Below are 22,525 nucleotides of genomic sequence, written 5' to 3'. Positions count from 1 at the left end.
GGGCGAGCCCGTGCCTTTGTGCGCGGCGGTGCCTTCGCCGCGGGCCGCCTGCCGTGCATATGGATTTTATTATCTCCCTCACATTTTTGTGGGGGATTGTAAGAGGCAGGGATTGCTGCTTTTTTCTTTGCTTTTTTTTTTTTTTTTTTTTTTTTTTTTTTTTTTTTTTTGCCCTGCTCTTGAATCTTAGCCACATAAGGAAGCTATCAAGAAGCAATATCCTTTGCTGCTGAGGACTGGCTCCACGTTAACCCACCAGGTGTTTCCTGCTGGTGTGTCAGTACCCAGTATTGCCCAGACCAACCCACCTGCACAGACTGGGCTTTGCTCACCATCTGCTGCTCTGGTTTAAGTCCCCCGAGGATGGTGCATCCAGCTCCTCCGCGCCTCATCGGGTGCTCAAAGCTCAGGAGAGCAGCTTTTCCGTGGGTCTCATTTGGCTTGATGCTGTTCTTGACTGGGCCGAGTCCTTGTTCCGTTGTCTTGGGGCCTCTTCAACCAGCCTAGAGATGTCATGGCTGAATTTGGGCTCCTTATTTCCTGAGCCCCCCAGCACTGAGGGAGCCGGTCTCCTGGGCCCAGGGGGTAATTAGCCAGGGTACAAAAGCCCATAGGGCTGGGGACTGCAGCTTGTCTGTTGCTGCTGCCCCTGGAGGCACACATGCTCCTCCAGAAGAGGCTGCTGACCTCGTCTGCCCTGGTCCTGCTCCCATTCTGAATGGGAAGGGGGTGGTTTCTCCTCCCTTCCTCCTGGGGACTGCAGAAGTACAGCAAAGGGAGTAACATTTGGGGGAGGGAATTTGTGTGAAATCAAACCTTTTATGAGACAGGTTCCAACTCCCTCTGAAGGACCCTTGTACCACCTCCGTTTTCTAGGAAAGGCCTCATTTAGTTCTGTACAAGGACAGCCTGTCACACGCAATCACTGTTTTATCTAAGATGTGGATGCACATCCTCCTCCTCTGGAGTGGAGTCTGAATTAATTTGGATGGGTGCAGCTTAGGCTGGCTCCCTGAAGAGGCTTCCTCGTTTAGCTCAGGGAAGGGCAGGACAAGAGTGACTTGGAGACAGACACATTTTTTTCTGCTCTTCCCTTGGATCTTCCTACCCCCCCCGGGTCTGAGCTATTTTTAATACTAATGTGCATAAGGATCCTGCTTTCCAGAGCACGGAAGAAGGAACTGGAGGGAAAATGATGAACACAGAAACAACCTTAGTGCTTCTGTTCCCCCCAGCTGTACGGCGCCGTTCTGAAAAGGCCACATCCTAGGCTACCTGCTGGGCTAGAGGTCCTTCTATAGGATACATTTCTATAGAATACCTACAGTCTGTTGGGTTTTTTTCCCCTGCTCTTTTTAAACAAATCCCCTCTCACCATAAAGTGTGCACACCCTGTAAGCACCCGTGCAATATTAGTAGACATAAGGCTTACCCCAAAACTCTGTAAGGAAGATGGGTGCCCACACGGCCACTTCCCACCACCTTTCAAGGCCAAGGGAATGGCCCCCCCTCAAAAAAAGAACAATAAAAATTACATGCGTGAGGTTGTAAGTTACTCTACTGTTTTGACATAACATTTAATAGAAAGTTTTGATAAATTAGTTGGTTACAGAGGCAACTTTTGAGTAGTGATTAGCAAATGAAGACTTTCCCGTTTACAAACACGCGTCACTCACAGAAGCAAACAAGCTTCTGTCCTCCTGAAGGACATTTCCACAGACACCAGTGCAAGGTTCAGGCAACACCATCAGCTTCATGTAACAAAGGACACACAGAAGCACCAACAGCTCAGGGTAAAGGCTCTCCTGCACCCCCAGGGCATGGAGAGGTACCACAGGGCTTTTCTGCAAAGCCAGATTCCTCAGGGAGAACTTAATTGGCACGAGTTTTTAAAGACCTCGTAGACAACCTGCCTAAGACCATGTCAGAACAGAGCAGAAAACTGAACCCAGGACTCCCACCCACTGGTGAAGCTGCAGGGTCTGGTTACTGATCACAGCCCACCCACACATGCACAGGTGCCTGCTCGTTTGCCCATCAGCCACCTCAGTGTCTTACCTGAAACCACTGATTCTACCCCACCTGGAGTGCTGTGTCCAGCTCTGGAGCCCTCAGCACAAGAAGGACATGGACCTGTTGCAATGGGTCCAGCAGGGGGGTCACAAAGATGATCAGAGCACCTCTGCTGTGAGGACAGGCTGAGAGAGTTGGGGTTGTTCAGCCTGGAGAAGAGAAGGCTCCAGGGAGACCCTACAGCAGCCTTCCAGTACCTGAAGGGTCTACAGGAGAGATGGGGAGGGACTCTTTATCAGGGAGGGGAGTGATAGGACAAGGGGTAATAGTTTTAAACTGAAAAAGGGTAGATTTAGATTAGATATTAGGAAGAAATACTTTAGTGTGAGGGTGGTGAGACACTGGAAGAGGTTGCCCACAGAAGCTGTGGCTGCCCCATCCCTGGAGGTGTTCAAGGCCAGGCTGGATGTGGCCTTGAGCAACCTGCTCTAGTGGGAGGTGTCCCTGCCCATGGCAGGGGGGTTGGACCTCAATGATCTTTAAGGTCCCTTCCAACCCAAACCGTTCTATGATATTCCTGGAACATCACATTCCCAAGCCTGCATTTACAGTGATCTCTGCTGCATTTCTGTCCCATTCACATGATTACAAAAACTTACAGTTAAAAAAAAAAAAAAAAGGCAAAGCAGTTCGAAGCACAAAGTGCTTTTCGGACACTTTGCCGTTAGTGCAGGAAACAAGCAAAATATCTGCACTCAAAATGTCATACAGGTAAAATGATCATTTTTGTGAAGTGCTGCAAGGAAATCCCATGTGCGCACACCAAAAGGCACCACCGTACCTCAGAGAGAAAGCCCAGAATGCAATTTGAAACTTGCTAAGGTGAGTAAAAACTTAAGAGAAATGCTGTACAGAGGCATAAATCCCTCAGGTGGTCTTAGGTTTTGAAAAAGAGAGTATTTTATTTCCTGCAGCGTGCAGTTCACATCCACAAAGCCCAACTACACTTAATAAACGAACACCTAATCAAGTACCTCTCTGAGAGCCCTCCACTCCACTTGCTCCAGAGTGAAGCCATCCTGCACAGCGTCTTGAACCATTTACTGCCTTGCAGAGCCCTGGATTTCAAACCACTGCCTCTTTGTTTGCTTGCTTACAAAAAGCAGTTGGTGCTCTGCAGTTTTCCCCCACGCATATTAATGCAAGCAATCAGGCTTCTGCTGCCCTGCGGATCTGACAGCCACCAGAGCAGCTATGTTCAATTTCTGTTCCAGGCTCGTCTTTTTCATTTTTTCCTTCCTCCCCTCCATCCCATATTTAAGTGTTTTCCACTGCAGACGTACCCTAGTGAAAGAGCAGAGCAGCAGCACACCCGAGGGCAGTGAGGAGCACTCACCCGGTCCCCCCTGACCTCCAAAACTACCATAAGGACTCAGCTGAGCAGCTCTTCCTTAAACACACCAACACTACACTGCAGGGGGACAAAAGCAAGGACAGGCAACAGCGATAACCGGGTGCTCGACAAAGATCCTATACGTTCCCACCCAAAGCGTGAAATCCATACAATGCAACATACAGAACAAGGGGGAAGAACCTCGGCTCGTTCATAGTTACAGCTTTTACAGAAGACTCCGTCAGTTCCAAATTAATGCTTGACGAGGCAAACAGCTTTTGCACGACATCAAATCTTCCTCTGTCAGCGAGAGGTGCCACCAAAGGACTGCTCAGGGCCACGCTGCCATCGGCTGAAGCGACCTTAGGCTGGATTTATGAGAGAGAGCAAGAGACAGAGAGATTAAAAAGGCTTCCCAAGCAGCGCCGCCACCGCACCGCTCAGCTCCTTCTTACTAAACCACCGGAGAGCTCACAAGGCAGCAGCAAAAGGGCAAGACTCCCCATATTACTGGCCTTGAGAAGTGCCATGTCCTCATCCAGAGCCAAAGCTCTACGTCACCCTTTGAGGAGAAACAGCTACTGCATCCTTTCCCCCAGTCCAACTTCCCTCAGCACGGATCACACTTAACTCTCACTCCTACTCTGAGCAAACAGCACTCCCCTTGCCCCTAACTATTTAAAGGTTTTTACTATTGTTTTTGTCAGTGAGCTTAAAAAGCTTTAAAAAAGCCCTGCCCCATTCCTTCAGCAGATTCAATGAACGGCCTCAGAGTTTTGGACCTTCAGAATTTGCCCAGGCCCAAGCATAGAATCATAGAATCACAGAATGGTTTGGGTTGGAAGGGACCTCAAAAGATCATCCAGTTCCAACCCCCCTGCCCTGGGCAGGGACACCTCCCACTAGAGCAGGTTGCTCAAGGCCACATCCAGCCTGGCCTTGAACCCCTCCAGCATCCACAGCTTCCCTGGGCAACCTGTTCCAGTGTCTCTCCAGCAGGAGATTACTGCTACTGAGACTTTCAAACAGGCTAGTGAGACTATTAGAAAATTAAAGTTTGAGCTTAAGTTACAATTTCCTTTTGCTCTCAGCCGATGAAATCTCCCAGATACAGAGAAGTTTCAGAAGTTTGGTGTCCAGGAAACTACCTGCACCGTCTGCCACTGTCAGACTCTGACCTTGCCTAAGCAACACCCGCAGCTGAAATTCACCCAGGAGCTGGACATCTTCTTTATTGGGTGAGAAACACAATAAGGCAGAGAAGAGCCATTACTGCTGCCGGGGCCCACACGCTACACGGACACATTCTGATTACTCACCAAACAACACAACGCCGGAACAACCTGAAGATCACAGCAGGCACGCAGCAGGACAAGAGTGTAATCAGACAGCTCTGTGAAGGAAACATTAAAAGGGGAAGATTGTTTCCAGCAAATACTGCTCGGGGCTGCTGCTGGGAAGGGGACTTTCTTAACGCTGAGCTCTGTTACGGGGTTCTCCTGCTGAGCATTTTTGAGGCCCACCCGCAGGTACAGCACCTCGTGAAAGGGCCGTGGGAGACCACAGGGATTCGATGCTGAGGACAGTTGTCACAAGGGCTCTGCTGGACACTGGGAAGAGGCTGATCCAGCCCTTTCCTGCCCACTTCCCAGAGCGCAGAGTAAAACAGGACGGGCGATGGGTACGGGCTCCACACTGACTACCCCTGCCCTTGAGAACAGAAAGGCAGCCTCCAGAAAAGGGGATTTCCTCCCCACCATTCTTGTCTCCTCCCTGAGCATCTCCCCCATGGTTCACTCCGAGGCTGCAGGCTGGATGAACGATTCAGGCCTTGAATAAAACAAGAACCTCCGCTCTCAAAATCTGTATGAAACGCTGACTTCAGTAAAAACACCATTTGAGAGCAACGACACAGCTGAGACTGCCTTGGGGCAGGGAGATGGACTAAATGATCCCCGTGGTGCCCTTCAACTCTGCACCTCAAAGGCTGTAACTCCTAATAGAAGCAATGGGCATAAAACAGCTTTTGATTCTTGATCCAACTACATTTACGCCTGGACGTTAGCCGCAGACATTATGTCCAGAGCCAGGTGATAATACAGCACACTCAATTAGCTGTGCCCTGCTGTTAATAGCATCTGACAAGTGTTACCACATCAGCAGGTTTCTGGTTTCTATTACTTTTCTGTCTCTGCAAATGAGTTAAGCTTTCCCTACCCGGGTACAGTGCGTATATGGATGCACATTGACATTTTGCTGCACAGCACCACATCTAACTAATACCACACTGGACTTCCCTTCATTATCTTAATGTCAGGAAATTCTTTATATTTGAGGGAGGGGAGAAAAAGCCAGGAAAGTCTGTCTTGGACATTGCAGGTAGCTTTTAATTAACATTGTGGTGCCAACGAGATCGTGAGCGTGGCATTTGTTTGACATTTATGTTTAATCTCCTTTTTCAGCAGCTGCAAAACAACCCTCTAATTGCAGCATCTCTATGTTAAATTCATTTTTGCTAAATATAGTTTGCAGCTCAACAATCCACGCTGTTACACAGAAGACACCACCTAATTTGTAAATCTCAGCGTTTAGGTGGGATGAACTCTGGCATGCACCAAGAACAGCAGTTAAGATTGCCAAACTGGAAATGCCCGCATCCAGCGGAAAGCAGAGTTGAGCAGTCTTGGGGGAATGTGTATTTTACAAGCAAAATCTGTCACTGATTGAAGGGCTGAATTTAATTCACAGCCAGGAATGCTAAGCGTGGTACGCCGAAGCCATAAAAAGGAACAGAACAAATTATGTTCACTCAGTTCACCAACTGCTCATAAAGAGCCATGAACGGTTTAACACAGAGGGAGCTTCTAAAAAGAAAATAGATTTAAAAAAAAAGGGCTCTTCTTTTCATTCACAACATACCCGAGATAGCTCCGATGAGGAGGTGAGCAGCTGAGAAGAGCTCTTCATCCTGAGGGTGACATTTCTGCAACAACAGCTCGCTCTGTGAACTGCATCCTAAGAGCTGCAAGAAGTCAATGAGGTCTCGCTGTTGCGCGGGTTTTAACTCCTCCAGATCTGGCTTGTCTCCTGTGCAGATATCATCTAACTGAAGAAAAAGAATAAATGTGACTTCTTGAAAAGAGCAAAGCTCCAGCAGAAGAGAATGCTAGCTCTAGTCAGAAATTACTTTTAGGAAGCAAGCAAAAGTTTCTTCATCTTACCACGTCCTCCAGGGCAGTGACCATTTCTTCATGGAGCAAGAGTTCACAGAGGGTTTTATATAAAGCTCTTTGCTTGTCTTCTGGCAGCTTCACAAAGGGCTGGAACTGAGTCTTCAACCGTGACAGATCTTTCCCGAGAAAGCAGTAAAAAGTAAACCTCAGTATTGCTACACAAATGCCAGTAAAAACTGCTAACATTTTTGCTATATGTTTCCTAAGCTCACTTATCACATCATCTTGACATCCTGATTTCCGTCATCACAAGTTCTAATGAAAGGTTAGAACACACCTGATTGTATTTCCCTAATGAGCCAATGAAGCATCAATGACAATTCTAAGAAAGAAGAACAGTTACTAAGGATCAACACTCGCTGTTCAATTTTTTTAGTATTTTAGAATTCAGTATTTTAATGTTAACTGAACTAACCATGTACTAAGTTTCTCACTTGAAAGTTCATCTCCAGATAATGTTCATTTATAAGGCAGAATTAATTGTTCTGCTCATAACCTTACTTCTTAATCTGTGGGTTAATATGAATTACAAAGTTAATGGTATGAGTCCACACACAGAATTCAAAGTTCCTATTGCGATCTTAAATGGATATTGTCCTCATTTTTCATCAGGTGCATCAAAGAATTACAACCCTTCAACCCCAACCAAATTATTATTACAGAAATCTCCTCTTGATTAAAATATTGAATCGATTGCAATACATACAAAAGAAGCACAAGAAAGTTCACTGCACTTCTTTCCCCACAATACAACTATGACACTAAACCAAAATATTTTATGACATCAAATTACTACTTTGCTAAAAGTAAACTTTTGAAATCAATAATGCCAACAGGAAGGCTGGAATGTGCTTCTGCACATGCCAAAAATAGGGGCATGCAAGCGTTCTTAATCTTGTTTAAAAGAAATTTCCCTTCATGTCACTCCAGTCAAGAAACACGCTCTCTCTAAAGATGCCTTTTATATCTAAAAATTACTTCATTGAGGAAAAAAAAAGTAAAAACGCAGCCAGAGGCAGACATTTTTTGTACCTGATGCAATTGTATGACCGTCTATACAAATAACAAAAGAGGAAATCTACTTTAAATTGCTTTAGTAGAAACAATTTTTTTAGTTTTTTCCAAGAGACAGTTCAGGTTAATTAATTAAAAGAAATCTCCAGGCTGTTTAAGCAAGAAAGGCACAAAGGTATGTTAAGCTGAAACAAAACCCCAAACAGTGGCATATCATTCTTTCACAAGTACGTGTTTTTTATATACGCACGGAGACACAGTCATTCCTTTAAAACAAGTCTACACTGGAAAATGACGGAATTGATTTCAGGAGAACAAGTACCTATTTTGGTCACAGTTAGTCTATTGAACAACCATGAACAAAGGGTGAAATTTTGAGATAACAAAAATGATGTTCATCGTTAGAACCAGCAGTAATAATTCTACCTAGAACTGATGAAAATTGTGTTCCGAGGCCTTGATTTGTTTTTCCCTTTTTCATTCCTCTGGTGACAATCCTGCCCCTTCCTTCCACATCCCTACAATAAACAAGTTGTGCCTGGCCCATTATACCAATTTGCAAGCTTCCATTTAAACCACATTTAAATTTTGTCAGCTTTACTTCATATCAAAGATTTCTATAAAGTTTTTCAGAAAATAATGAGCCTAGTTTAAGGTGGGGGAGACATCTCTGTAATTTTTGAGATTTAAAATAACTTTTAACTGAGAAGCTTTAATGATAGTATTTTCCGAATTATGAAAAAAATATCTTCAGTGACCCTTTCTGAATGAAAGCATAAATCATCACTAATCTTATAGAGCTTATCTGGAATGTAACAGAACTGGCATAAAACCCTAATTTTGTAAGATCATATTTACGACAAAGACATTCAGGCTATTCCTAGGGAACAGTCCCCTGCATATACCTACTGCAGAAGGAAATTTTTCTATTCTTTCAGTGCATTCCCCCAAGAGTTCCTGATAAGGGCTATTAGAATGAACTACATAATTTCTTATGTACTATCATACCAGATTATTTCTTCCTATCATGTTGCTTAACTCACTGTAATGTAATCATGTAAAGCATTTCTGGTAATACCTTGTTTCAATACACTTAAAGAAGCACCGCTGGGAAGGGGGTTTTCAGCCCCAGAGTACATCTCATTATCAACAGCATCTGGCTGATAGAGAAAGGAAGCATCCCTGAATAGTGTTGAATGGGGATAACTCGAGTCTTCACTGCTTTCTTTTTCAAAACCTCCTTGCTGTTCATCTAGCAGGCAGAATTCTGTAATTAGAAACCCAATTTTAAAAAAAATAATTAATAAAATCCACAAGCAATTACCGAATGAGATGCTAGCTTATATTATCTGGTGTTCTTGTGTGTGTTTTCTCCATGCCTTGTCTTGTCTAGATGGCAAGAATGCCAGGGGTTGCTGCCTATGGGACTCACTGAGCATTACTGCAGCCCTGAGGTTTGGTACAGCGTGCACAGGAAAAGGTCCAACAGAGGTGCAGGTACCAACTACAAGATGTGACAGCAGCTCCTGTGAATTAAAGTAACGTAGACAGCAAATAACAGGAAAACTTCTCACCAGCACTGTAAACCTGAACAAGAGACGCAGGTAAGAATTCTTCACATCTTCTGCTAATTAAGAGATGTGCTGCAATGCAGGCTACAGGATCTACTCATGGTTTGAGACACACGAAAGCACTTTCTGAGATGCATAAGAACTCTTGAGAGTCTCTCACAGAGCTGCTTCTGCCCATGGCACTGACAGACTCCTCTTTCTGGGCCAAGCTACAGGTCCATCCTCAGGTTCTCCAGATGACTGGAAAAATAGGGGCTTTTCAGAGTCTCTAAAGGATTTCATCTTCTGTTCACTAACAGAATTGCTCTGCAATATACTGTCTCTTTGCAGTAACTGCATGGAGAAAATAACACACCCTGGCTTGATTAGTCTTTCTGCCTCATCTGCATGATGAGCCCTGGCCTAACTCACCCAAACAGGGCTGCCTATTTCCTGCCACCCCAGAGCTCCCAACTTGATGAAGCCAAGAGACTCCTGGAAGGTGCCCAGGGAGCCCTTCTAAGAGTTGGGCTGAGAAATCTGGAATATCAAGTTCTGTGCTCATGTGGCCAGTATTGTACCCCAAAGATGAAGAATACAATCAAAGCCCCGTGCATTATTTTGATCATGGTTTTGATTTGAAACTGTACCCCTGGCACTCTGCAGCAGGTCTGAAGAGAACACAGGCAGGCTACCAAGAGGAACTCAATTTTCAAGTCATACCTGACAGCAAAGGGGAAAAAAAAAAAAAAAAAAAGAACAGAAAGATAGAGACATTTTTATCATTAGTAATGACATGAAACCTCAGGGATAGCTGAAGATCTGAGACCGCCCCAGAGCTCCCAACTTGATGAAGCCAAGAGACTCCTGGAAGGTGCCCAGGGAGCCCTTCTAAGAGTTGGGCTGAGAAATCTGGAATATCAAGTTCTGTGCTCATGTGGCCAGTATTGTACCCCAAAGATGAAGAATACAATCAAAGCCCCGTGCATTATTTTGATCATGGTTTTGATTTGAAACTGTACCCCTGGCACTCTGCAGCAGGTCTGAAGAGAACACAGGCAGGCTACCAAGAGGAACTCAATTTTCAAGTCATACCTGACAGCAAAGGAAAAAAAAAAAAAAAAAAAGGAACTAATCAAGCACAGTGCTCACATGTACCAGGCACAAAACCTAAATATAACCTTCCTGCAGTTGTAAGAGTCTGTCTCACCAAATTAAGGACATTCAAAGCAGATGAGAAAGCACGGAGAACACTCCATCAGCAAAGAGCTTTTTCAAAGGGAGAGCAGACAAAGAAATCTCTGCCACAGAGAAAGAAAGACGACAGAGACCTTGATGCCTGCATAACCCTTCGCAGAGAAGGGTGAGCTACAGAGGAGCAGAAAGAGATTAACACAAATTAAAGAACTTCCCAAAGCAACAAGACTCTGGACAGCAGCTAAGGCACCCTAAGGCCAACACACTTGTGTTACTTTCACCGATAATAACGCGGCTTTCACACAAACCCTGAAGGAGGAATAGTGCTAATAAACTACCTGCCCTCCTAAGGCAGAACGATGCTAATGAGGGAAATCACCACACAGAATCACGTGAAAAGGTTTAAGAGATACAGACCCTGCTGTTAAATCTTGTAACAGAACTCGATTCAGAGGAAAACACAGGACTCTGAAAGTTTTCTATTAATAGCACTCTTAATTAACTTTTATCTCATTATTTTTTTCAGTCTTTAAAAAAAAAAGGTAAAAAAGTGAATGAAAGAATATACACAATACTGTGATATTTTCTCTATTGAACTCTAGTACCTTCATTGTTGACAAACCTCCAATAGCACAGTAAGATCTTGTTATTCAGAAACATTAACATAAATGGAAGAAAACCAGAAGTGATCAGTGAAAACAATCAAAGGCAAAGAGACGCCTTTGCGTGGAGAAGCTGAAAAGTTTAAGACTATTTAACTTACAGACATTTAAGAGGAAGCAAGTCACACATATATAGCAATGAACAGAACAAAGCAGATCAGCCAGGTGCTACTGTATCTCCTGTTTTGCAAAGCAAGAACAAGAGGACTTGCAGGGAAACTTTAGAGACACAAAACTGCAAAGCCTTTAGCAGGAACAGCTTTTACATGTAGAGGAAAATTAGCCTGCAGAAATCAGACAGAGCGATTACAGGAAAACATTACAGTAAAGGGGTCAGAAAAGGATTAGAACTTTTGTCTTTCTTTTTAAATTTATTTATAAAAATGTCCAAGCATGTCCAGTCACGTTAGCCAGAACATTTTAAAGAAAGTTTATCTACCATTCTTCCTTATAGAATAACTCAAGCACTGTCAGTGGCAAAGAAAAAGAAAGAAAGAAACCTTAAAAGCACCTTATTCCTTAACTGTCTGCAAAGAGAATCCTATTATGCTACACCTGCTACTGGTCACTTTCTGTTTTATGTGAAAGGACTACATTAGTCTCTGAAGTTAACTTCAAAGGCTACTTTTTATTTCCATAAACAGACACTGATCCCTGCTCAGACATTAAGAAGTTGAAGGTTACGCTCCACTACCTTATTCTTGCTGTCAAATCCCTAATTTTGTTGTTAGTTCCTCCTTTTTACTTTCTGAGTGAGAGTCAGGGAAGGGAAGATGGCACAAATTAAAAAAAGAGGCAAGACATAGGTTGTTTGGGATAAAACATGAAACAAGCTGTGCTGGTTTTGAAGCTTAAAAGACAAAACATTAAATATGAAACAAAAAAAGTGGAAAAAGAAAAAAAGTGGAAAAAGAGCAGAGAAATATAAATCATTAACAAGACCCATGTATTACCTGCTAGCAGGACACAGGTATTTACATTTAGAAATCACCTGAGTAGGCTATCAGCTATACACCTATGTAGTCAGCCTTAATTGCACCTGATTACTCTGAATTATGGTTCTATTATGATCATGAAGTCAATGCCCTCTGCTATATCTCTGAGTTCGGTTTATGGCAGAGCAATTTCACATTTCAGAAAAATTTTTACAGGTTACATGATATTTACTTATATTCTTGTACCTACAGACTTCCTTAATATCAGAAGTCAGTTGAAGGAGAATGATGGAGAGGATCTTCTGCTTTTCTTATCCAAATAAAGGTGCATCCTGGATTCAAACTCAACTGCACTTCAATTATTTCTTCAAAAATATCTCCTGTTTCTTTCCACATCAGTCCCTTCCAACTACCTGCCCTACAAATTCCATCTCATTTCCTTCCTTCTTGCATAACATCCCCTGAAACCTCCTTTAGGTCAGGGAGTTCAACTGAGGACAGACAAGAAAGAAAAACCCAAGTGATTCTGCAAAGCAGAGTTACTACTCCCCCCAAAGCCAATTTCAACTTTTTTTTTTTTAAAACTCGATACCTAAAGTATTCAACCTGAAATAAGTAAAGCACGACTAGAAACACAACAGGGACATTTCTGCAATCATTCTAAGAACAATCTGTATATTAAAGCGTAAAATAGACAGAAGAGTTTAAATTCCAGTGCTATACTTTATGGATAATTCTTTTCTTAGCATGACTGTTGTCCAAATATTCCTGGCTGACTGTCAATTTATATTCAGTTCACTCTCCCTGTCAATAGGTGAAGGCACCAGCACAGGCTGGGGGCCAGGTAGCTAGAAGCAAACCTGCAGAAAAAGACCCAGACAACAAATTGGAGAGGATCATCAACACATCCTTGCAGCTACTGGAGTTTGCTGCATACTGGGCTGTGCTAACAGGAGAATAGCTAGCAGATCGATGAAAGTGATTTTTCAATTTGGGAGACTGCATTCACAATGCTGTGTCCAGTTTTGGACTCCCCAGTACAAGACAGACATTCTCATACTAGGGCAGTCCAGCAAACAGCCACCAAGATCGCTACGAGCTGGAGAACACCACGTATGAGAAGAGGCTGAGAAACTGGGTTTTCCAGCCTGGAGAAAATATTATTGCTGTCTACAACTACTCAATGGAAGCACAAAGAGAAGATGGGCCCAGACTCTTCTGTATGATGACAGGACAAAAGGCAAGAAATGCAAATTAAAGAAAGAGATGTTCTCGTTAGGTATTAAGGGGAAAAAGAAAGTTCACCTCGATGGTGAACAGGCTGCCCAGAGGGGTGATGGAATCAAATCTCTGTCTCTGGTGATATTCAAAACTTGAACAGACGAGGATACGAGCATCTCATCTAACTCCGACCTCAGATCAAACTTCTAAAGTTGGCCATGCCTTCAGCTGCGGCTTGACCTACATGACCTCCTGCAGTCCCCTGAAACTTAAGTTATTCTAAATTTTTTATTATTTATTCAAACAACTGAACAAGCCTTACACTAAATCAGGAAAGCAGCATTTCACAGCACAAATAACTATCAAGGCAATGGAGACCATACAACATCATCACTTCCATGTGCAGGGAAATGCAAAAATCATTGCCCAACAGACATCTCTGTCCACAGTTGAACTGTGTGCCACAGAAAATGAGCTTTATACTTACCAAACTGGCCATTGTGCTTTATAAACAGTTCAATTACACCGTAGGCGATAGTGGTTGCAGGAGGAATTTCAAGGATCACACTAGAATCCTTCATCATGCTTCCATTTTCACTCACTGATACCTAGAAGACAGATTTATTCACCATTTATCTGATTCAGCTATTGAGGAGCTTAAACACACAATTCATTGCAGGGGAAAAATATAGAGAAAGGATGTGCTTTATTCTCCATGATGCCTAACTAAAGCACATGTTATATTTGACACACATATATATTCATATATATATGAAAGGAACTAGATGAGTAGCAAGGTAGAAGCACAATGCCAAGAGCAGCTCTCCAACTCTTAGCTGCCCCATCCCAGTACAAAGTTGAGCTCCAGGTTCAGCTTTTGCCACACATGAAGTGCTGTCACTAGGAAATGGGCGCTCGCTTCAGTATCCTCCCCCCTGCCCCTTCTATCTGACACCCCTTTTGCCAGGTAAGAGACTGGAGACTGGTACCAGGAAGGTGGCACTTGCAGAGAGGGCTGTTGAACTGCAACTCCCAGATGTCTGCTCCTGGATATACCCTCTACACAGAAGTGATACATCTGCAGCTTTAAAAAAAGCTTGCAATGAATGAACATATGTTTTGAATTTGGTAATTCTTTCTCAAATCATAGGCAATTTTTCAGATATCCTCATAATGCAGTTCATCTCTACTCTCATGACTAGAAACAAAGAGCTTCTCAATAACTATTAAAACCCAGTAGACACTGCAAACATTTTTGATCAATGATTACTTGGCTTTTCAAATAAATTTGCTTCAGCAATGCTTTTCGCTCTTCAACTTCCACTGAATTGTTATGTTTTTGTTTTATGTTCTGTTGTAGGAAGGATTCTACATAGAAACTGAATCACAATTTGACAGTATTGATGGAAACCGTGTTCCAGGCTCACAATAAAAAATGACATCTTCTGCCAGTGAGGCAATGGAAAAAACTTTTTACCTTTCTGAAGTCTCACAGCTAAGCAGTACAGCGAGTTCAACATGTTAAAGACGCATAAAAAGTACTCTGAGGTCTATTTGGAGAAATCATAATTTCTTCTTAGGTAATCTGCAAATGTTCTGCTCCTTGCAGATCTTTAATAGCTTTTACCTTTACTGTTTTTCTACCGCATCCAATCACGCCGCTGATTTTTTCTTCTATCTGGATATGTTCAGATATCGTACACTTCTGAGTCGTTATTATCTTTTCTTTCAAGATGCACAGCACTTCATGTTTTCTTTCTATTACTTGCTGCAGTAAACGACTGTTTAGATTTATTGTTCTGAAAAAGAAAAGAAGCCATTAACAACGTAAATACTAGAATTGAGAAAAAACATGTTCTTAATTGCTTGAAGAAGCTTTTATTGTAAAAATAACAATGGTTTCTGTATGAGGAGTCTGCTCAAAATTATTATCTCCTCTTTTGTTATGTGGTAGCTGTAAATATCTGTATTCCACAGTAAGCCCCAACACACGTATTGAATTCTTGATTCCTTACTCTGAGCAAAAATGGCAGTTATCTGGCTACTTTCTGAGCGAAAAAAGCAAGGGGAAACAAAAAAACTTTAAGCTTCCAGCACAATACGAAAACAGCCAGCCAGGTTCTTGGGCACTGGACTGAGTCCTCTGCTACCATGAACTCACAGTGACATTAACACAGCCGTGGCAGGGGACACCAGCCAACTCTCCAGAGTCTCACGTCAGCACAAAGTGTCAGTCGGTCAATGGGTCACATCTTGCAGTCTTTACCCAAAAGAATAATTTCAACCAAAAAAGTTACTAGGGAGTACAAACAGAAGACCTGCGCTCAGGGTCTGCATTAGGAACTCCCTGCAGCCTGGCACACTGCTGCATGTATTATGCACATACACACACTGGAGATACCTATAATAGCATAATACATAATAAGCACGTAATATAACTGTAGCATCCACACATCACAAAGCTCAGCTTAGAAAGTGAAGTTGCAGTTATAGAATCATAGAATTGCCCAGGCCGGAAGGGACCTCCAAAGGTCATCTAGTCCGACCTCCCCGCAGTCAGCAGGGACACCCCCAACTAGACCAGGTTGCCCAGGGCCTCGTCGAGCCTCTCCTTGAATATCTCCAGGGATGGGGCCTCAACCACCTCCCTGGGCACCCTGTTCCAGTGCTCCACCACCCTCACAGTGAAGAACCCTCTCCTCATCTCCAGTCAAGCTACTGGAAGTTAGGAAATATATAACAAGCAATCTTCCAGTCTGCTTAGTTTCTTTGTAAAAAAAACCCCACTCTTCCTCTTGGTTTTCTCTGTCTTGCCTGACCAGATCAAGTTCCATTTCTTTCCCCCCGCTTCTCATTCATCTCAGCTTTGTCCCACAGCCCACCAGCTCTCCAGCCCTTCTTCACGTGACTTCTGTGCTACCTTCTACCCTAAGATGAGACCAGCTCTTCACCGCTCCCAGCCTCAGTGTCCCCTCCTTCCCACAGTTCATCGTTACTACTTTCTGGCCAAACTCAGTCTCATTTACCTCCTTGTCACCATTCAGTCCTGTCACCCCTGTCTTTGTGCGTCCTTCTACCTGCAGGTACGCCATCAGGCACTTCTCAATAGGGGAGGTGACATGGGATCCTTTGCACCCACGTGCTGATGTTCAGCAATGGACAATGACAGCTTGAGGTGACCAACACAGGAACACAGGTTTGGCCTTTGAAGGCCCATGTGCAGGCCAAGGGGTGCCCTGACATGCTGCTGTCAAATTCTGTGTAACCAGAATTTCCCCTTGAGGGATGAACACAGAGAGAGTGACACTTCAATGCCAACCCTCACAGCTCACCATGGATCAGTTCCAGTATTCCCTTAAACCCTGAACTGGCTGAGTAGGATCAGCACTGACCAAGTTCTTCAAAGGGCTGGATGAGAAAATACAGAAAAGATTTCATGGATTTGGGAATGGAGAAGATTACTGAAAAAACCCACCAGCTATGAACTCCTGTGTTATTCATCAGTATAACCTCACAATTTACAATTAATGACCAAGACCTGCCACAGTCAAAAACTAACTGACCTCCAATCTCTAGCTCATTCCTCCAACTTAACAAGTCATCCCTACTCCACAACGTCATTCAGCATGAGTTTAAATCCTGCTGGAGATATTTCTAAAGTTAGAGTCTTCCTAGAATGAGCAGATGAAGGATAGTGAACTCCCAGGAACAATAACTAAGAAAAGATGACAAAATTCACTACCTTGTCTTCAAGGTGCTAACAGACTTACTGGCAATGGTTAAAGCAACTTAACTGCATTTAATTGATTATAAGGTGTCAATTACATTATACTTTTTGCAAAATACTCACTGGAGGTTCTCAGATGAGATGTCATATTTTCTATGAAGAGATATCTCTAGCAAGACAGTTGGAAGATTAAAAGACTGCTATCCCTGGCTCAAGTTATTCAGTCTTTCCTCCTTTTTACTGTAAATGGCTATTCATGGGGCTAAATGGCAATTCCCCAAAAATATGACAGAAAGACACGTCTGACTCCGCTTTATTTAAATCAAGATATCTCCACTTTTAATTAAAAAGTTTTAGATTTATTAGATTCTGGGGGTTTGGATTTATGCGGTCTGTGTAAGTCTGAAGTCAGCTTGCTTCTTTATTAAATTAAAAATATCCTGAGGCAATTTTTGATCTTTGGAGAGTTACATGCTTAAAGTTCAATCAGTTGGAATGGACTGTCTGAAAACCTTAAAGTTGATTGCTTAAACAAGGGAAAGAAAAATACCTCCGAAGCAATGCAGCAGCCACTGGAAAAGTACCCCCAAACATTCCTCAGATTATTAATATAACTTTTTTTTTTTTTGGTGCAAAACCATGCTTTATGCTTGGAACACAATGAATCTTTGGATTAAGGAAAAAGTGAAGAAATGTCAAACAATCCCAAACACCACTGCTCTCAGAAGTGTCTGCCAAACCACAGCTATTAGTTACTACAATAACAGACCATCAAGCACATCACATACTTCACAATAATTATTTATGATTCTGAAGAGGTGTGCTAAGCATCTTGAAAATACAAATTAATGCACTAAGAACTTGCAATTTTAACATTCGACCTAAGCAGCCACAGGGGAAAAAATACAATGAAGAAGTACAAAAGCAATTTGTCATTTGCTTTCACACGATGTATTTTTTGCCTGCTTTAGAGGATGACAAACTCTCCAGATATCCCCATAAGCCAGAGCAAAAGAAACAAAACAATCAAAGGTAGAAAAATGCAGATTAAATAGAGATTTGCTATTTCTAAATGAGCGTTAACATAAGAAGCACACAGAGCATGATTTAACTCTATACAAATGAATGACCGAAATAAAGAGACTTTTTCTTCCATCTACTCTTGCCATGTTCTGCCTGAGGGGGTACTGGTTCAGACCCCCTCATGCTCTTGGCTTTGAGGTTCAGATGCAGAACTACCAGCAGACCGAGAAAGATACAGGTAAACATGCAAAGAAGTGCAGTGAAGAAATTTCTGAGACAGCATTGGATGAGCTGCCCCAGCCCAGAGGCTACAGAGCGACACCACCACCACCATGGGGACACAGAGCCACCAGCTTCGGTCCCTGAAGCAGCGCTGCCACCAGCACCCTGCCTTGGAGCCAGCCTGGGGACCTGTGTGGCAGAGACATGGCCATGGCCTCAGCATCACGACTTGAGTGACTTCAGTGGGACACGTTCAGCTGTAAGGCTGGCAGAAATGCTCTTCTCTTCCCATGAAGTTTGGTGAGTAAATCCCACCAGATTCAGAGCTTTGTAACACATACCCTTATTAACAGTCACAAATACCTCTTCTTTCAAGACAACACAGTTAAATCCTCTCCTCTAGACTTTTGGCACTGAATTATCCATCATAAAACCCCTTAGACTCTAGGGTTGCGTGTAGACACATCCCAGGTTATCAGTGGGGCACAGTCTGGGGAAGGCAAAACATTCTGCTATTCCAGCGATTCAAACAGGAGACAACATGAGGTAAGCAAATACCCACCTTATCTAAATTATCACTGAAAGCAGCTATCAAAAGCAAAATGCAACAGGGTTAAAGTCTGACAATCAAAGCAGGGCTTAAAGTATTGCAGGGCAATGGCTGCTGAATTTGTGACTGTATTTTTGCAAGAGCATTTGCTAGTGTAACACTCTGAATATCAAGAAGATGTCTGAACGAAGGGAGCTAAATCCCTGAGATTGCATGCAGACACATGAATTGCACTGTATTTTCTTTATTATTATTTTTTAGGATTTTACAGGTATAGTTTCAGAGCTTTTCCTCCTGTTCTACAGCTATCACTCTCACCATCTCTTTCACCATCTATTGTACAAGAGCCCTCATCAATCTTGTGTGACCCGCACTACGTCACACTACTCCTTCCCACCGTGACAATCCGAGCTGAAGTACTCAAGAGTAACAAACACTATGTATAATACAATGAGATGCTGCTTTGCTAAGTCCCATTATCAACACGCAGGGTATGAGTCTGTATAAATAAAGATCACTTAAAAGATGTGGGGCTTTGTTTGGTTGTTTGTTCTGTGTAAATAACCTTCCTGAGGTCAATGATTTACTATGCTGGGAGCTCTACAGGTCAAATATGAGTAGAAATGAATCTGAGTTTTGGTTTCGCTCTCTACACATTAAGTTGGATTAAACACTCCCACTCTCCGGTAATGCGAAGGCTTCCCTCATTTTTATTCAACCTTTTTCTTCTTGCATGAGGAAAGCAGTAGAGAAAAGAAGGGAGAGAGCAGGAGCCAACTCCAAACCCCACAGCTGAGACTGAATGTCTGTTCTTAAGGTGCAGAATCCCCAACTGGACTGTCCACAAAGGAGGGGGGCTAGGACCATATTTCCATCAAATCCTCTCCAGTCTTCTCAGTAACCCAAGCCTACAAATTCTCAAAGCAAGGTACCTGCCAATTTACCAGGAATACCAAAAAGAATGGTTACTGCTCTGAGTACTCTCCATCCTCACACTGAAGTCAGCACTGTTGCCTGCCTGCACAAGATTTCACTAGTCCAAACCACCCACAAGTGAAAAAACCTTTTCAGCCCTGCACAGGGAAATGTCACCTCAAGACACCTCCTCTCCCAGCTGCAGAGACACAGGTGGCCCACTCTCAGCCTCACCCAAATGAAACTTCTTCCATAACATCCCCATGACTAATTACAAAATATCTCTCACTGCACAGCCAGAACTCATCAGCTTGTTCAGTCGTCTCCACTTCATTTATAATGCTTAACAGTTAATGCTTTCCATACAAATGCTGCTTGCTGCACAGTGAGGGTCTTCATCCAGCTTTGTTCTTTCTCCAGTAAAGACCTCTAGACGGAGTGCCATGGAGTAAAACACACCAGACCTCACGCTGACACTTTCCACCAAGCACAGGTGTGTACTATTTCTTTTGTTAATCCATTTCAAATATAACCTCTCTGACCTACTTCTTACAGTCATTCTGCAACGCAGTATCTGCTATAGTCAGCTTATTGATAGCATGTCACAATTTTCCCTACAGAATACCCTGACAAGTACTTCATAGAACACCTTCCCCAAGAATGCAAGTGACAGATAGTTCCTCTATTTTCTATTTGGCATCCTCCTTATTTTTTAAGTCACAGACACACACAATTGATTTTATTCAATCCTGTCTCATAACATTCTGTGACTTCTTATGTAGCACCTTTGGTAGAAAAATGAATGGTTTTCTCATCATAATGCATAAGTGCCCAAGGAGTTGTAAAGAACAAATAACAAAATGGTCTGAGTTTCCACCGTACTCTGATTAGGAACAGGCACTGTTTTTGTCTCAGTGTGGACAATAATTGAGTCAATGAAAGTGCATATTTAAAGTGCAATATGCAATAATATAAAAATATCTTTCAATTGTGCTAGAGCACACCACTAATAACACTTAGCCTGTTTTTCTAATATGCTAATCATAGGGTTAGGAATCACTTACATGAAATGATGAAGTGTGACAGGCAAACCTTTCTGCAGCTGATGGGGACTGACTGACTGCTGCCACTTGGTCCTGTTTCTTTCTCTATGCTGTCACTGTCCTCTCAGGACTTCTATTTCATTCACCTTACACAACTTAGTGAAACAGGAAAAACAAACAAGTTAATTTGTTAATCCATGGGAACCAGAGATTATAACCTCCTCACAATCCTTTTCACTGGAGGGGAGAATACAGAACAACTGAGGTTGGAAGGTCATCTAGTCTAACCTCCCTGCTCAAGCAGGGCCATCTAGAGAAGACTGCCCAGGATCATGTCTCCAAGGATGGAGACTCCACAACCTTTCTGGGCAACCTCTACCAGTCCTCAGTCATCCTCACAGTGAAAAAGCATTTCCCAATGTTCAGAAAGAGCCTCCTGTGTTTCAGTCTGTGGCCATTGCTTCTTGTTCTGTCACTGGGCACCACTGAAAGAGCCTGACTCAGTCCTCTTTGAATTCGTCCTTCAGGTATTTCTATACAGTAATAAGATCACCCCCTAAGCCTTCTCTTCTCAGGTCTCTCAGCCTTTCCTCAAATGTGAGGTGCTCCAGTTGCTTCATCATCTTCCTGGCCTTTCACTGGACTCTCTCCAGTATGTCCATCTCTCCCCTGTAACTGGGGAGCCCAGAACTGGACACATTACTCCAGGTGTGGCCTCACCAGTGCTGAGCAGAGGTGAAGGATCACCTCCCCCAACCTGCCAGCACACTCCTCCTCACGCAGCCTAGGAGACCAGCAGCCTTCTTTGCAGCAAGGATGCATTGCTGGCTCATGTCCAACTTGGTGTCCACCAGGATGTCCAGGTCCTTTTCTGCAAACCAGCCTTCCAACCAGTCAGCTCCCACCACACACCGGTACCTGGGGTTGCTTCACATGCAGAACTTTCTTCTTCCCGTTGAACTGCATGAGGTTCCCACCAGCCCAGCCTGTTGAGTCCCCTCTGGATGGCAACACAACCTTCTGGGCCTGAAACTTAAGTTATTCTAAATTTTTTATTATTTATTCAAACAACTGAACAAGCCTTACACTAAATCAGGAAAGCAGCATTTCACAGCACAAATAACTATCAAGGCAATGGAGACCATACAACATCATCACTTCCATGTGCAGGGAAATGCAAAAATCATTGCCCAACAGACATCTCTGTCCACAGTTGAACTGTGTGCCACAGAAAATGAGCTTTATACTTACCAAACTGGCCATTGTGCTTTATAAACAGTTCAATTACACCGTAGGCGATAGTGGTTGCAGGAGGAATTTCAAGGATCACACTAGAATCCTTCATCATGCTTCCATTTTCACTCACTGATACCTAGAAGACAGATTTATTCACCATTTATCTGATTCAGCTATTGAGGAGCTTAAACACACAATTCATTGCAGGGGAAAAATATAGAGAAAGGATGTGCTTTATTCTCCATGATGCCTAACTAAAGCACATGTTATATTTGACACACATATATATTCATATATATATGAAAGGAACTAGATGAGTAGCAAGGTAGAAGCACAATGCCAAGAGCAGCTCTCCAACTCTTAGCTGCCCCATCCCAGTACAAAGTTGAGCTCCAGGTTCAGCTTTTGCCACACATGAAGTGCTGTCACTAGGAAATGGGCGCTCGCTTCAGTATCCTCCCCCCTGCCCCTTCTATCTGACACCCCTTTTGCCAGGTAAGAGACTGGAGACTGGTACCAGGAAGGTGGCACTTGCAGAGAGGGCTGTTGAACTGCAACTCCCAGATGTCTGCTCCTGGATATACCCTCTAC

General features: G+C 43.2%; 1 protein-coding gene across 1 annotated transcript in view; it reads right to left on the bottom strand.

The window, feature by feature from the left end:
- Nucleotides 1–22,525, bottom strand: part of DFNA5 (deafness, autosomal dominant 5) — a 55,545-nt gene that overhangs the window by 6,199 nt on the left and 26,821 nt on the right. The window contains 6 exon segments of the mRNA XM_014937637.1: nucleotides 3,525–3,774; nucleotides 4,726–4,799; nucleotides 6,326–6,512; nucleotides 6,628–6,755; nucleotides 8,732–8,920; nucleotides 21,950–22,070. Coding sequence (XP_014793123.1) covers nucleotides 3,525–3,774; nucleotides 4,726–4,799; nucleotides 6,326–6,512; nucleotides 6,628–6,755; nucleotides 8,732–8,920; nucleotides 21,950–22,070 — 949 coding nt within the window.

The sequence above is a fragment of the Calidris pugnax genome, unplaced genomic scaffold (assembly GCF_001431845.1).
Source record: "Calidris pugnax isolate Ruff unplaced genomic scaffold, ASM143184v1 scaffold11, whole genome shotgun sequence".
NCBI classification, from domain to species: domain Eukaryota; kingdom Metazoa; phylum Chordata; class Aves; order Charadriiformes; family Scolopacidae; genus Calidris; species Calidris pugnax.
Note: the sequence above shows the minus strand (reverse complement) of the source record. Positions and strands in the feature narration are given on the sequence as shown.